Source organism: Protomyctophum bolini, assembly GCF_963924005.1.
Source record: "Protomyctophum bolini genome assembly, chromosome: 15".
In the NCBI taxonomy this organism is placed as follows: Eukaryota; Metazoa; Chordata; class Actinopteri; order Myctophiformes; family Myctophidae; genus Protomyctophum; species Protomyctophum bolini.
Window position 1 is genome coordinate 38,068,572 of NC_137876.1, and position 17,832 is coordinate 38,086,403.

Here is a 17,832-nt window from a genome sequence, read left to right on the forward strand (position 1 = left end):
TTCCAACCTGGCGTCAATATATTTGGGCATCATTACCTCTTTTTTTTGAGAAGTACATACATATTCGTACCCCCCAGCTATGGGACGTTATCAGCCAGGTACGTACATATTCGTACCCCCGTATACTCCATATATGAAGAGGTTGAGCCCCAAAGCAACGTTTAACTTTTTACAACAGTCCTGATAGCGTGCAGGGGGCTACAGCGTGAACGCAGGCGGTGGCACAGCTTAACTACACCTCTGCTTCCACCTAGCGGCACAGAAAAAATGTAAGGCAAAAAGACATTTTCAACATTTTTCAAAAATAGTGAAAATAGCTGAAATACAAACTGACAACATATTGTGAGCTTCTATACTGGCTAATTTATCTACTTCGAATGACACATGCTAAATGATGAATGGGGGGGGGATACATTGTCTAAAACAAAGACCAGCTAGGCTATGAAAGTAAAGGATGAAAGAATAAATGGATTATGACTCATGTGTATCTGTGGTTATGTACACAGAATGTCTTTACATGTGCACCGTTGCATTCATCTACACAGAATTCGAAACATTTGGAACCTCTAACCGATTTAATCTCAAGCATAGTATGTACAACATGTAAAACAACTCAAAAAAATTATATATATATATATATATATATATATATATATATATATACACACACACACAAGTCAACAAAACATTTTTTTATCATTTATAATAGCATCTTCACACTAGCTCCCGGTAACTTTTAGGATTGATTTTAAAATCCTTTTAATCCATATTTGCCTGCCCAAATATCTTCCAACGCGTCTCCTTAGGTCATCTAGTGCTGGCCTCCTCCAGGTGCCAAATATGAATTATAAAAAGCATGGCGAAGCATCTTTCTGCTTTTATGGGCCAATGGCCTGGAACAAGCTCACATTACATATAGACAGGCAACGACCATAGATATAGTTTTAAAAGCAAGCTCAAGGCACACTTTTTTACTCTTGCTTTTAGTGGTTCCCTGTAAATGTAGATTTAGTATATCTTTCAATAGGTAGAGTCTATATGTAAAATACAGTAGGTGAAAGGTAGTCTGTGTATGGTTTCCTACAAATGTAGATAGCCCTAATACATTTTTAAATAGGTTTAGAGTCTGCAATCCTTCTAAAGTGATGTAGTGATGTTCTGTTCTTGTTGTTTTCTTGTATTGTTATCATTCATGATTTTCTTATGGAGGCAAAATATTTGAAGCCATATCACAAACCCTATATAGGCGCCTGCCCTGCACAAGCTCATGGTTTGTGTCCGTTTGTCCTCCAGATGCCTTGAACACCAGGAACCGGCAGGTGATCTGCACTACGCTGAAGGTCCTGCAGCACCTGGTTGTGTCTGGAGACATGGTGGGACAAGCCCTGGTACCTTACTACAGACAGATGCTCCCAATCCTCAACATCTTCAAGAACATGAACAGTGAGTCCAGAAGCTACCATCTTTACTAAAACATTTCATCACTGTTTTATTTCGGTTCGAGTTTCCGTTCTAATTCTGTCAGGAACGGGATTCGAACCTGCGATTCACATTAGGAACCTAGGGTCCCCCTTTTCATCAGGTTAACTGATGCTCGCACGGCCAATGCGGCAAAATCGGTATTCTTTCGCCTGTCTTGTTTCTTCTACTTTATACATTCTCTTTGACAGAGACGCTACATTATTTCCTTCCTTTCTGCTGTCAGTTACTCAAGGTCGCATTGTGTCGCTGTGTGTTGTCTAGTGTTGCATAGCGCTGCTTTGTGTTGTTGTTTGCTGTTGAGAAGGAGACCGTGTCCTTGCTTTCCACCTGGGTGACACCAGGTGCAGAGGAGATGGCCGTCAGATAGGCAGGGTTCTTTGTGTTGCCCTGTCAAAGCGCTTAGCACGGTGTGGCGCAGCTCGAAACCATGCAACGCACCCGTCATTGAGGACTTAAAAGGCTGCAGCCGAGTCCCCGAACACCATTCACCAGCGCAGTCAGTGGGATGTGAGGACATTGTGAATCAATCACTTAAACACAGGCTTTAACAGAGGGCTAACACAAGGCTTTAGTCTCTTAATCAATATCCAATTTGAATCTCTTGTCCCTTTAATTCGCGTACATTATCTGTTGCTATTTTTTGTGCGGCCTAAAATAAGGAGAGAAAGCCGAACAAAGATAGCAGGGGTAAGACAAAGGGAGGGGAAACAAAAGCCTGCCTTATTAGCGCAGGGCCTTATGCAAATCTCCTCTGTAAATTAGCTGTCAAATCAATCCCCTAAAGTTTAGGGGATTGATTTGACAGCTAATTTACAGAGGAGATTTGCATAAGGCCTAAACCATTCTGAAGCACAGAGCTTCCGTGGCACAGCACAGGCTCAGCGGTTGGCCGGAGAACCCCACAAGGAATAGTTTATGTCTGCCTGATAGTTACCGTGTGTCTCTGTCTGTCTGCCTGTCCGCCCTCTTGTCTCCCTTCCACAGGCGAACATCGATTAACCCAGCGCCAACCTCTCACCTGGCAGCCCCCCCCCCCCTTGCTGCTGACCTCTCCTAGAGAGAGAGGCCAGTGCACTGGGAAAAGATCCATACAGTTGGCAGGGCACAGCCTGTGACCTGCTTACCAAGCACAGTGCTTCCCTAACACCAGAGTTATTCAAAGAACCACTTGCGTTGAGCCACTAGGGGTTTTAATGGGGGCTGTTTTATTTGAGGTTACAAAACATACAAAAAATAAAAAAACATATTAGAACTTCAACATAATTTCCGAGTGTCAGGTTTTACCAGTGAGGTCTGATAATGCCTCCAATCCCCCATGCTTGACAGTTCTATGCCAGTACTAGCGTTTAATTGAAGATTATGTGCTTTTATCATTGTTGTGAAGTACGACTTTCATATTAACAACCACATCATGAAAAAGCTACGAGTCTCTGCCTTTTGCGAAATGCTAAGCTTGTAAATTCTCTGTGCCGGGGCGGCGGGGCCCAAGGCCCATTATTTATGCAGCATTTGAGCCACGGACCACCATTTGATGAGATTTAGCCTCTCAGACCCAAAATGTTATCGTTGGATTAGATTGTGTCCACAATTCCATGCTGTATTGATGTTGGTACCATTAGGAGAGATAACAGGCAAACATTGATCAAAATAACAATTATTCTCTAATTGTGTAGACTACTTGTACATTCTCTCTCTCTCTCTCTCCCTCCCTCCCTCTCTCTGTCTCTCTCCCACACACACACACACACACACGCGCGCGCGCAATTCTGAAATGAACAGTCATGACGCAACCACCCACATACTATGCAAAAACACTGATTCACTCACTTCTCTCTCTCACTCACTCACTCACTCACTCACTCACTCACTCACTCTCACACACACACACACACACACACACACACACACACACACACACACATATTTCTACACTATATCAGCTCGCAGAGCAATGTCTATTATCCAGTGTGGGCTCTTTACAATACCTCGGTTTTTTGTTTTCATCCCACGCAAGTTTTCTAAGCTGTCTTAACTCAGCCAGCCGAGCAGCAGACAGACACCATCATTGTGCTGAACCACAGCAGGAGACACAGAGAGCTGTGTAGTACTGTACCGTAATCTCTCTCTTTAGCTCGCCCATGCACACTATAAATCACACAGCCTTCATGGGATTCCTCTTTCTTCTCCCTGGCCACAACAGTGCCACTGTCCACTGTGCCCTTTCTCTCACTCTCTCTCTCTCTCGCTGTGTGTGTGTGTGTGTGTGTGTGTGTGTGTGCGTGTGCGTGTGCGTGAATAGACACGTTGTTTCCCCGCACACTGCAAAATCCACAGTGTTATTTTCACTCTGACTGTGTGTGCAAGGGGAACCATTCGAACAATCGAGAGTTAAAAGAATACTGAGGACTTCACTGTGCATGCAGAATTGCAGATGTTGGCTTCAGTATGCAAGTGTCGGCTCTCGTTCTCTGCACAACTCTCTCAGACACAAGCACGCACGGACACATACACACACACACACACACACACACACACACAGACGCACCACATTACTATGCTGTCCCGGCCAATTACACGGCCCGGCTCCATCCATGCCATCCCGGTTTTCTAAGGGCCGTGAATCAACAGGCTGACAGCAGGGGGGCCATGAGCTATACACTGAGATATTACAAACTGTTACGTTGTGGGACATGTCCTCAAGGCTCCTCTCACGCTGGCCTGCCCCCCAACCCCACCCCACTGTATCCGCTGAACGCTGAGACAGGGCTGCGACCTGTTAAGATTGGCCTGTGTGTAAGGCTTATCTGAGGCATTAGTCCAGGGTCAAAGACGGTGCTTACTGGCATCTCCATGGACAGACCCTCAGGGGTCCTTCCACAGATGCTCGTTTCGGCCTCTGACTTTAGGAATGTGCTTTAATACACCCACCCCATACTCCTATACCACCTTACCATGGAGGAGCAAAGCAATTGATCCGTTATTCCATTTATCAGTGAGTCAAATCTGAGTGTGAGACAAATCTGGGTGTTTAACCACTTAAACCTTACTTCATTGACTGGAGTTCCCCAGGGGTCTATTCTAGAAATAGCCAATCTACAAGCTCACAATCTGTGGGGAGCTTTGCTATTTTCACAGAATGTTCACCCCAGAACAAAGCAGTTTTTCAAAACGCTACAGATGTGCCTTTCCAAACCAGTAAATAATAATAATAATAATAATATACGATTTATATAGCGCTTTTCTGGGTACCCAAAGTCGCTTTACAGAACAGAAGTACAGACATTTTTATTAAAAAAAACTAGTTAAAAGGTTAAAGGTTAAAAACTAGAAATCAAAATAAAAAATGTGACAAACAAGAAGGGTGTGTGTGTGTGTGGGGGGGTTATGTAGGGAAAGCCAGTTTGAAAAGGTGGGTTTTAAGTGTGCTTTTGAACATTTCGAAGGTGGGGGCAGCTCTAATGTGTGTTGGGAGTGAGTTCCAAAGAGAAGGGGCGGCCACTGCAAAAGCCCCGTCTCCCCAAGTTCGTTTGTTGGACTTGTGGGGTTCCAGTTGGTTGGCAGTGCTTGACCAGTATGTGCTGTTCCTGCTGTATGCCGTTTACTTTATACCATTTTACCCCTAGAACACGAAACATGGGTGATTTTCAGCCAGGCGATTTTTTTTGTTGCAATTTTCATAATGTTGCTAATGTCTGAGGTGGGTGGGTCTTTCAGTACCTTCATGATGCTCATTGCTCATGCTCAATGACATCATAGAAGAGTAGCTCAAGTTTCCATGTATTGCTGTACTTCAGTATATTCATAAGAAATATTGTTTATGGAATATTTTACATTGGGTAAAATATACCCGTGTTTAGTGATGGTGCAACAAAAATATGTTTAGTGTTCTAGGGTTAAAATGGTATAATGTTTAAAAAATGGTTTATACAATTTTTTAAATGGTATAACGTTTTAAAAATGGTTTATACAATTTTTTAAATGGTTTAACGTTTTAAAAATGGTTTATACAAATTTTTAAATTGTATACCGTTTTTCAAACCGGTATGTGCCGTTCCAAGGGGCGCTAGCCCCTCCTATATACAGGTTTTCATCCCAACACGTGTCACATTTGCCATTGACAATGAAAGGAGAATTTACGTCATATGTGGACGAGCAAATCGACTTTTCTAAACACAGTGCAAATATTTTAATTCAGCTCAGGGCTTAAATATATATATATATATATATATATATATATATATATATATATATATATATATAATATGCTATCATTTCATTAGGCCATCTACACCAAGCACTATATAAATATAAAGATATTGCTTTAAAATGTAGGCTATAAAATCAGTTTTTGTTTTAATTTCACCTCATGGAAAATAGCCAGTTTTTAAAATCTTCCATTATTCACCTCAGAACTGAACTGAATATAGCCCTTTTTCCCTCAGAACTGAACTGAATATAGCCCTTTTTCCCCCAGAACTGAACTGAATATAGCCCTTTTTCCCCTCAGAACTGAACTGAATATAGCCCTTTTTCCCCCAGAAGATAGAACTGAACTGAATATAGCCCTTTTCCCCCCAGAACTGAACTGAATATAGCCCTTTTTCCCTCAGAACTGAACATAGAATGAACTAAAGGCACATGGATCGATGAACGTGTTTTATACTTTATGCTCCACTCTCTACTTCGTTAGACTCGCTGCCCACCCTATACACATGCCTGGAACAGTGCTTTTACCTCAGATCTTTTCTGTTTGTTGTGTACATCAACCTCCGGCATGCTTTAACATCATTTGTCTCAGACACAACCGATAAAGTGTGTGCTAGCTGTCTCCATTAATTACTTGCCATCTGGTTGTACTTTTTTAGTCGCTCAAAGAGGCATTCTAGGGGTTTGCACCTCCTCACGTCCTCAGCCAACCTTTCTTCAAAGCTGTCCATGGTACATCACTGACTGAGTGCATTGAGTGTGCATCGATGTTCAGAGTACAATTGGTTAAGTCAATACAGTGAGCTGGCATTCTTGCCACATACACAGTATGCTTCATTCTGAAATGAGTATGAGTGATCATTCTTGATGCAATGCTTTGTCTCCTGAATCAGCTCTCTCTGCTATTGTTTGCTTTCTTGCTTGCTACGCGTGTGTGAGAGTAAGTGTGCATGTACCATAAGCATGTTTTTGTTTGGTGTGCGTGTGCGTGTGTGTGGGTGTGTGTGTGTGTGTGTGTGTGTGTGTGTGTGTGGATGGTAGAGGATGGCGCAGGAATTCTTCCAATGTGATTTGCACGGCTCTCTTGTTTGCTCGCTGTGATAAATCTTATCCTTAATGAAAGGCAACAATGTTCCTTATAAGCGAGAGATGTGCTCCCTCAACCAGCAAATTCCTTTGTGCTAAAAGGACGTAAGAAGCTCTGTTCTCACTTATGTCATGTAAAGACAGAGGAGACCTTATACACAACACTCAAGACCAGTTGGTATTGTTAGGCTATTGTAATTGTCAAGTCTTCTCCGGACTTGGGTGATCGGCTGTGATTTTATTGTTTGATACGATTTCAAATATCTCTTAATGCACCCCAGTGCACAGAAGTCTGACAGGGTTTCACAAACCTTTTCAGCTCGAGACCTGAAAAAGAAATTTGGGTCAAACTTACAAAATGACATTACGAATTGACCACTGAAGCCCTGTTTAAAGAATAGTGACAATAGATGATAAGCTTAAAGCTCACAGCATGTTGCACTGTGAGCTTGTAGATCTATTTCTCTATTTTAGAACATTTTAGAACATTTATTGCTTTTCATTTAATGGGGGGGGGGGGGGGGATTTATATTTCTTGGGAAAGGTGAACCGTGAACCTGGCGACCCTATGCTTGGGAAACCATTGGAGGTACAGTACACTCATGGATTATTTAACCATAATCCAAGTTTGTAAACACAATTCTATGGTCTTGTCAGGATCGTGAGGAGGATTTGTATTATGGAACAACAGAATTAGCTGCTCCGAAGTTTCATGGGAGTGACTTTTGGGGGGGGGTGGGTAGGGGGATGCAATCTCAAGATGGAATTCCTAAATGGGATATTGAGTATGTGGAGTTGACATTGCACAGGAGCCTTCTGTCAACAACTGCACACACTGATAGAGACACTGAGAGCCTGGGAGACGTGTTCTAGAATCTAGGGCAACTATTGATTATTTTCTTATAGCAATTATTCTATCAATTACTTTTTTGATTAATCAAATCGAGAAATGTGTTTTTGTAGTTCTTTATATTCTATATAGGCTATCATGCAAAAATTGTTAAAATAGCAAAGCTTTTAGGTTGGCTATTTTAGCTATTTTCTTCTATGGCATGCCCAAAATAGGGATTGATTATTCTATAAATGATTGATTGTCGTTTTTTTTTTAAATTTAAATAATATGTATCTAACTGATTTAACCGATAAAGTTTGATTATATGTTGCAGCCCTGCCACTTTACATTACACACCGATAGTGACACTGATGGACAATAGGGACGCTGGGAGTGGTGTTCAGCTATAATAACGTTGCATTACAGGCATCCATTTCTCTAAGTGGAGAGGATGTATTTTCTGTGTGGCCTCCTCGTCGCGCCCATTCATGCGGTGCTGCACTGCTGAATATTCAGCGCGTGTCGCTGTGTAGTTTATCTCTGGCTAGACGGCTAGTATAGCGGTATGTGTTTGAGCCCACGTTGTTGCTGTTGTCCAGATGATTTTCTTCGCTTATCTGTAAGGTGTAGGTCCCTAAACCCCCATTCATCACTGACAAATGCGCGCACGCAAGCACTCATGCACGCGCACATGCACGCGCACACTAGCGCACACACACACCACTCTCAAAAGGCACACACGCCATACCACACACATTGCAAAATGCACACACACACACACCAGATGCACACACACGCACACGCTCTGATTTGCTTCGTTTGGCCTCTTTTATCTTCTTGCTAGGAATGTGGCCAGCTATGATAAGACCTCCCACACACACGCCACGCACACACGCCATACCACACACATTGCAAAATTCACACAGACACACACACACCAGATGCACACACACACGCACGCACGCACACGCGCGCACACACACACACACACACACACACACACACTTACACGTGATGGTTGCTCTCTGTCTTGTGAGCCTGGAATGCTGGTGTATAGTTTTTGTGTTGGTGACAGATGCACTGCTAGCTGGCCACTCTGTCTTGCTCTGTATGTGTATATGTCATGGCACACAATAACACACACACACACACACACACACACACATGCACCGTACTGGACACAGTGAGGTCTTCATGGCTTATAGTCCAAGGCCATTCCCAAACACGCTGTATGACCTCTTACTGTACGAGCTCCTCAGAGTGTGTGTAGTCTCACGTATCTCCGAACGCTATATAGAGTCTGGAACTACACCTTCTGAAATCAGAGTAAGGAAGCTGCAATTTCCGTTCACAAAAATATATTCATTTCCATTTCTGCTAAGCAGCAAACTATGTATCCTTAGATGATTTTTTATTTTTTATGTTTTTGTTTTGCGGCTTTCTTTGTTATAGAGGGACAGACAGTAGGCTGACAGGAAATGGGGGAGAGAGAGAGGGGGAGTGACATGCAGTAAAGGCCGTCGGGATCGGGACTCGAACCCGCGGCACGCTGCCAGACTTGGGCTACCGGCCAAGGTGCCTGGACCGCTGAGCCACGGCCCAGGCCTGCTTAGATGATTTTGATTTATTTTAGGATAAATATGCGCGACTGTAAAGACGACACAGAAGTGGGGATGAGGCTCCACTTCCGCTTTATATTTGACTCATGATAGAACTTCCGTTGCTCCAGACTGTATGACGGAAGCATTCGAAAATTGAGAGAGGCAACAGTCTGATTGGTCCACAATCACACTTTTCATGCGCAGTCAGTGGGCCGAGTCTCGGCTGCTTTACATGTTGCTCTTCAGCTCTTGAACAGTTCTAATTGGTTCCCAAACTTTTTCATGTCAAGGACCCCCGTTTGAAAAGATATTCCAGGGACCCCCATAAGAGAAGATTTTTACAGCTCTAGCAGTGATTCATATTAGTCTACACATACCCCCAATGGAATTTTTATCTCTGGGACCCCCAATTTATATTGTAAAAATCTATGTTAATTTAACTCTGAGAGTGTACAAAATGGTCCATTTGTTTCCATTTGTATACTGTCAGAGTTACAGACCCATAAGGGTCCATTTGCTTCCAAACTAGCATTTAGCTGGGGACCCCCTGGAACTCCCTCAAGGACCCCTGGGGGTCCCCGGACCCCACATTGGGAACCACTGTTCTATATGATCTGAGATGTGGCATGTGGCACTGGCAATGAGCGTCAAACAAGGTTTTGAGGGGCCTATTTCTCTTTATTAATCCTAACCCTAACGCAACATTCACTCAACCCTTAATTAGAAATTGGCATGATGCAGGGCACCTCCAAACCCATGGGAGGCAGTCGTAAATGCCATTTCCCCCACAGTTTCCGTGGGTCCTCACGGCTACAGCACACATCATACACAGCCTATGCTAACCAGCCTCATGGTGGAGCAAGGCACTCCCCAGAGTGCCTCTCTAGTTTTCTTTCATTTTACAATCTGACAGAAGGCCAAGCGTATGCCAGTGTCCTCGGCCACCTGTGCTGTCCACAATATCACAGACAGTCGCCCTGTATAAGAATGGCATTGGAGAGCGGGGCTCTTCCAGCACGCAATGCCCTTTTTATTTATCCATGTGTTGAAGTTAATTCCAGAGGATCCCCATTCACAAACATTTGCTTTATTTAATGACCTTTTCCAGCTGCAATGAATGCGTTGCCAAGCATGTCCTGTGTACACAGAGATACAACGCTGTGTGCCAACTCAAAACCACGCTCAGACATACACACATGCACACACTTAGGAACACACGCACCCCTGGCCCCTGTGTAATCCATCATCGTCCACAGACACACAGAGCGGCTTGTCTCTGTGGACGACAGAACACACACCGGATCCACTGCCCCCATCGTATTTATCAGCTCCTTGTCCTCAATGATCTATCTATCTATCTATCTATCTATCTATCTATCTATCTATCTATCTATCTATCTATCTATCTATCTATCTATCTATCTATCTATCTATCTATCTATCGTCTGGCTGGCTTTCAATCGACATATGAATCTATCAATCTATCTACCTATCGATCTCACAATCTTGGCGGATGGAAGGGAAGGATAGGACAAAGGGAAAGGTGGAGAAAGAAATGAGAGGAAAGAGAGAGAGAGAGAGAGAGAGAGAGAGAGAGAGAGAGAGAGAGAGAGAGAGAAAGCCCAGGTAATAGCAACCCCAGATGTCCTTACCTTCAGCATGCTTGGTAGCACATAATGACTTTTTCGCACTGCTTCCAAAGCTTTAGGAACGAGACAGTGGAAGAAAATAGAAAATAATATATATATTTATATATATTAATGCAGTGTTCTTCCCCTGTGGATATGCCCGCCTGGCTCTGTTAATTTCTATTGTCAGCAGGTCTGAGGCACACCGGCCAATCAGGTGTGAGCGTCAGGCCCCGGGCCCTGCTGGAGTCGCTCGGCGGCTCCAATTTAAAGGTCAGCTGATAAGCAGCCTGATTCATGCATAATCTGCACCACTCTATGTGCTGCCAGGCTGACTGCTCAACAAAATAAGTGTGTGTGTGTGTGTGTGTGTGTGTGTGTGTGTGTGTGTGTGTGTGTGTGTGTGTGTGTGTGTGTGTGTGTGTGTGCGTGCGCAACTTTGCATGCGTGCTTGCTTACTATACTTGTGAGGACATTGCAGGATGGACATTTTATGAATGCCATTTTTTTATTTTGTTTTATTTGTAAACTCACAACACTCAAGATTGGCTATTGTATTGGTGTATAACTATATCACGCAAAACCTCTTCCTTAACCCCTACATCTAATCTCTAAATGCCTATAACCCTAACCCCAATCTGAATATTTTTCTAATTAGAAAAGATAATAAATCAGTCATTTCCATGCCTGTGATTTTCTTTTTTTTTCCCCTCCCTTTTGCCCTTTTCCACATATTTCTCCTTTCCCTCAATCTGGAGCTATTTTAATTGTCTGTAAGTGTAGTCTCGTTGACTCAGCTTCTAGGACTATACATCTTCAGACTTCAAGGGGCGGAACGGAGTTTGAGAAATCCTTTAAATGGTTGTTGGGCATTGTAGATGGGCAGCTACAGTAGGGGCCAGGGTTTAAATGGTTGTTGGGCATTGTAGATGGGCAGCTACAGGTGCCTGCAGGGTTTAAATGGTTGTTGGGCATACATGGACAACTACAGTAGGGGCCAGGGTTTAAATGGTTGTTGGGCATACATGGACAGCTACAGTAGGGGCCAGGGTTTAAATGGTTGTTGGGCATTCATGGACAGCTACAGTAGGGGCCTGCAGGGTTTTGTCTAATCTAGAGCCTAATATCTCCTGCTTTCTGCTCCGTCGTCACAGGACTACAGGTCCTCTGTCCTCCACAGGTCTCAAAGGGACGAGCTCCTTTCATTCTCTCTAATCCAAGCAGCACTCAATTACCTAATTGGATGAGTTATGAGGCTCTACTCCTTCTCTTCATCCCTTCCTCATCTCAATGAGATTAACACACTCTGTAATTAATGAATTTGGGGCACTTTCAAATGATTCGCCACATTGTTCGGGCTCTGTTCGGGCTCTGGGGATTCCAACATGTTTAACACAATTATCAACTTCTGGAAATTAGACGGTGGAGGGCGAACGCCGGCTGTGTCGTCGCAGAAGAGACTGGATCATTTCCATCTGTCCACGGGTGTTTGAATCCTTCCCTCGCCCTCGTCTACGCCACAGCCAATGACTGTTTTCTTTTGATGTGTTTTGTGTGTGTGTGTGCGTGTGCAGCGTGTGTGTGTGTGAGCGTGTGTTTGTGTGAGTGTTTGTGTGAGTGTGTGTGTGAGCGTGTGTGAGCGTGTGTGTGAGCGTGTGCCTAGTCCCTAGCAGGGAGCTCTCTCCTGCAGCCTCTCAGTACATCATTGTGTTTGACATGTCTGCAGGCGACTGGCACCGGAGTGCCGCTGCGTGTGTGTAGGGGTTTGTCCAGCCCTGTTTGGATCAGCACTCACACCCCGCACCGTGTGGCCTGTCACATTCCATGAACAGCAGCAGAGGCGTTTAAAACAACAAATTATATATATATATATATATATATATATATATATATATAGGCACGGTTTGGCCCAAGCAAATAACATGTCTGCCAATGTGTCCGATCACGTCGTCCTTGGCAAGGACACAGGCAATGAACAAAAGTAAATTCGCTGACCTTCGCTATATGCGCAAAATGAGAAGGAATTGCATTGGCAGGTTGAGACACACACACACACACACACACACACACACACACACACACACACACACATATACACACACACACACACACACACGCACATCTTGTTGATGTGCAAAACCTGCCTTCTCTGCAGTTTGAATGGTGTGTTGTCTCCCTCCAGTCTCATCCTATTATGTCAGGTGGTTGAAGTGATGGGTACGCAGACAGCCTTGCAGTTGTTAGAGCATCTTAGAACTGGAGCTCATGATGACATTACAGTAGTAGAGCATCTTAGAACTGGAGCTCATGATGACATTACAGTAGTAGAGCATCTTAGAACTGGAGCTCATGATGACATTACAGTAGTAGAGCATCTTAGAACTGGAGCTCATGATGACATTACAGTAGTAGAGCATCTTAGAACTGGAGCTCATGATGACATTACAGTAGTAGAGAATCTTAGAACTGGAGCTCATGATGACATTACAGTAGTAGAGCATCTTAGAACTGGAGCTCATGATGGCATTAGAGTAGTAGAGCATCTTAGAACTGGAGCTCATGATGGCATTAGAGTAGTAGAGCATCTTAGAACTGGAGCTCATGATGACATTACAGTAGTAGAGCATCTTAGAACTGGAGCTCATGATGGCATTAGAGTAGTAGAGCATCTTAGAACTGGAGCTCATGATGGCATTAGAGTAGTAGAGCATCTTAGAACTGGAGCTCATGATGACATTACAGTAGTAGAGCATCTTAGAACTGGAGCTCATGATGACATTACAGTAGTAGAGCATCTTAGAACTGGAGCTCATGATGGCATTAGAGTAGTAGAGCATCTTAGAACTGGAGCTCATGATGGCATTAGAGTAGTAGAGCATCTTAGAACTGGAGCTCATGATGACATTACAGTAGTAGAGCATCTTAGAACTGGAGCTCATGATGGCATTAGAGTAGTAGAGCATCTTAGAACTGGAGCTCATGATGACATTACAGTAGTAGAGCATCTTAGAACTGGAGCTCATGATGACATTACAGTAGTAGAGCATCTTAGAACTGGAGCTCATGATGGCATTAGAGTAGTAGAGCATCTGGAATAAAAGCCAGAGTGCTTGAACTGAAGCCAAACCCACAGCTGTTGTTGTATGATAAAGGGGGAGGGGTTTGGGGAGATGATGATATCACAGTTTGTTTTTTTTGGGGGGGGGGGGGGTTGACAGTCACGTTTGACTGTCACATATTCACCCTAAATACAAAGCGAACACATCATTGCACATAACAATCACGCCAAGGGGTCTAATGAAGTACTGTCACCTCATAAACACATTCAAAATTCAAAAATCATGGCACTCCTTCTTTAATTTGTTTAGGGATTGCCATTATACTTAAAGAACGGTTGACATAAAATCTCAAACGGTAAGATTACCCGGTATTTAGAAATATATATATTATACCACCGTTATTATAGCTAGATATTTTATCCCTTAGGCGGGATGTTGGAGGAGAATTTATAATGCACACTAAAGCTTTCACTTCAAAGCCACACACCATTAACAAAAGGAATGTAAAGAATAGCTTTTGCCATTTGTAACACCTCGTGCCAAAAAACTGCTTCTAGGTGCTACTTACAGAGAAAGGTCATCCAACACAAAGTCAATAATATTTAACAAATTTTCCAATCACTAATTATCCTTCTTTTTTTTCTTTCTTTTTTTTCTTTCAAACATCATAGTATACATAAAATAGTCACAATAAAAATGATAAAATGAAGAGGTACAAATACAAAATTAATCTTTATATATCATGGATGATGTGTTCGAAAAGGAGAAAAGGAGCTTATCATGTCGTATCCCTTCATCAACAATTTTATATTAACTCAAATCTTATGAGTAAATAAATAACCAAAATTAGGCATTCGTTATTACAACTTCATAATGATCAGAAACTTGTAACGGACCTTTAGCCCTGCTAAAACTGTAAACAGTGCATTTATATAGGCCTAGTGCCTTTCAACAAAGCGTCCTACAATGTGCATGACATTTGCACGCACACATGCACACATGCACACACGCACACACACGCACACACACACACACATTCACACACCAATAGCGGAGGAAACCATGCACGGTACGCACCAACCCGCTTTTTGGGATTGGGCTCAGTTAATATTTCTCAAGGACACTTCGAGGATGCAGACAGTGGAGCCTTTACCACATGAACCCCAGCATTTCTGCATGTCATAATAGGCATACATAAAAAATGAACGAATAGTTCATTTCAATATTTTTTCAGTGAAACATTACAAGAATATATTTTTCCTCTCTCTTTTAACTGATCGAAAAGGTATAGGCAGAAGCTTGCAACTTAACAGCTCTACAAGCTCACAATGTGTTGTCTGCGTGTAGATCAGCTATTTTTGGTATGCAAGGAAAAAAGGAGGGAGACCAAGTATAGATGTCTTGGAGACCCAGGTCATTATGGTGGTCAATGAACAGCTACAGTAGCTGTCTTTGTGGACTGATGTCTATAGTCTCTTTCACAAAGAGTTTTGCCTGCATATTTCTATCAAGGCAGTCAGATTTATACAATTTAATTTAGGTAATAACTTAAGTATAATTCAATGACATTATATGTTTGGAAAATTGTCATGTATGAATGTTTAGTTTAAGCCTAATAACAAACCAATATGGATAAATGATGCATTTGTTTTTGCCAACTTGTATTTGAAACGTAAAACTATTATTGGGTAATTAAATAATTGGGTAAAAGCAGGAGGTTGAACCGTGTCAATTGTAATGATAGCTTGAACTTGGCACCGCAGCATGGTGTGAATGCAAGTGTGAACGCTAGTTAATGTGCTTTTGTGATTGGTCAAAGATTGGCAAGGTAGGTAGTGTAAGTAAGTCATGGAAACAAGTGAATGTTATCCTAATATAAATGCACCATGTCTCTGTGTGTAGGCCTATACGTACGTACGTCTGTAATCCACATAACTCGAGAACCGTTTGCCCTGTCGACTTCAAATGTGACACACGCGTTCCACCCCATCACAGGGAGTGCAGTGCCCGTCAGATCACCGGTTGTCCAGAACAAGCACAAAAGCCTCTGCCCAGGCTCTGGACATCCTCAAAATGTGAGAAACTAATTTGACCACACCACCACAGGGAGTGCAGTGCCCGGCTGTTTTCATTGTGATACCGATAAATAGGAACCCTGTGTTAGTTCCATAGATCCAAGCCAGAACACAATCGATTGGTTACGTGTTAAGTGGTCAGATGGGCGGGCTGCGAGCGCTTTTGAGATTTTTACAGTGGGCCCTGCAGGGTCTAGAAAAGGTTGAGAATCCCTGAAACATAATGCAAACACATTCTTTCAAAAATGTAGCCTGACATTCTTTGGTTATGACGATGAAATTACGGTATCTATATCCCTCCCTCAAAGATTATGAACCTACATTAAACGGTTTGGCTGTAATTACCAATAGTATGATTTTCAATTGGGCCGCTATACTGGAGAATTCACAGCGGAGGCACACTGTCACACTGTCCAGGTCTATTATCAGTGTAGCGCTGCCAGTGTGGCACGTGCTTGGCTTCCGTCCCCTGTGTATAGGCAGCATTACAGACCCCACTTACTACTCCTGGCATGTCTTTCATCATGAAGGCACCTTATCTCTGCCTGTCTCACACAGGCGCGTCAGCATGCACCAGGCACAGGGCAGCAGCCCTCACTATTACTAATGGCTGTAATGTGACACTGTTCTAATATTCTATCTAGCACATACTATGTTTCAAGGCATGAATGATGCCCCAACACCCCACCCCAGTCCAGACCATGCACACATACGGTCAGCTTTGGCTAGCCTCAGTCTCGCCATACACCTCCAGACGACAGTTGCAGCGGAGTGTCATTATACATGCAGCTTCCATCTGGCTTGCTGGCTCATATTCTCCTACGAACACGCGCACGCACATGCATGTGTGTACGCACGTATAGTAGCTCTTAACTTTATAGTTTTTTCATTGACCGACACAGTATGTCAGAAATCTACTGAGTAACCAATACATTTATATTGGCCTAATGGCGGGGGACTGTTGGCTGTAATAGGCTCGAATAGTTTATTCACCCATTTCATGTTCGCATTTTATTAATAACAATTTGTCATGCGAGTGGTGACATAAAGGTTAATTATGTCTTGACATTCAGGTCAAGAACATGGATCAGTGGACATATATACCTTCTGGGCTGATGGTCACAACTTATAGAAGAAAAAAATAATTATACAACAGGGTCACATTGATGACCAACAGACCCATACAAAACACATGAACAAGAGTATTTTGTATTTCACTAAAGTTCTGAAACTGTGTGCGTGCGTGCGTGCATGTGTGCGTGCACGTGCAGTGAAAGGGAATCCTCGGGAGCAGATGTAGTGTTCTTAAGCCCTAACCACACCACAGGGTCACCATGCGACTCCTTGGGTCCAAACGTTTGCAAGGAGTTGCATGGTGACCCTTTGGTGCGATTTGAGCCATTGAATTCCATGCGTTGAATCACTTGGGACAACGTGGGACGACGCGTGTCAACGTGCAACAGGACATATCACACCTCTGGGACAACGCTAAAACCGTCTTGACCCTTTATGGTGTGGTTAGGGCTTTGTTGTGTTCGGCGGCCCTGCATGGGCGGTAGTGGAGCTGGAGACGATAGGACAGGGAAGAGACGCCTGTGTGTGTGTTTGTCCAGCAGCCAGTGGTTCAGTCAGGGACCTCCCCAGCCAAGTTGATTTCACACATGGATAAACCTCCTCCCCATCTTCCCCTGTCCCCTCCATCTGCTCCAGAACCACATTTTGTGAGCATGTATAGATCAGCTATTTATAGCAATTTATAGCTTTGTAGCTTTTGCAGCAGCTACAAACGTCGGATGCATCTTTGTACCTTTATGTCGCTGGCTTCCATTCACAAATAACGGTAGACTGTATCTTTGCATTTGC

At 43.3% G+C, this 17,832-nt stretch overlaps 1 protein-coding gene across 1 annotated transcript in view; it reads left to right on the forward strand.

The window, feature by feature from the left end:
- pacrg (PARK2 co-regulated) overlaps nucleotides 1-17,832 on the forward strand; it is a 174,219-nt gene that overhangs the window by 81,870 nt on the left and 74,517 nt on the right. Inside the window, exon 4 of the mRNA XM_080784602.1 lies at nucleotides 1,294-1,443. Coding sequence (XP_080640728.1) covers nucleotides 1,294-1,443 — 150 coding nt within the window. The remainder of the gene's footprint in view (nucleotides 1-1,293; nucleotides 1,444-17,832) is intronic.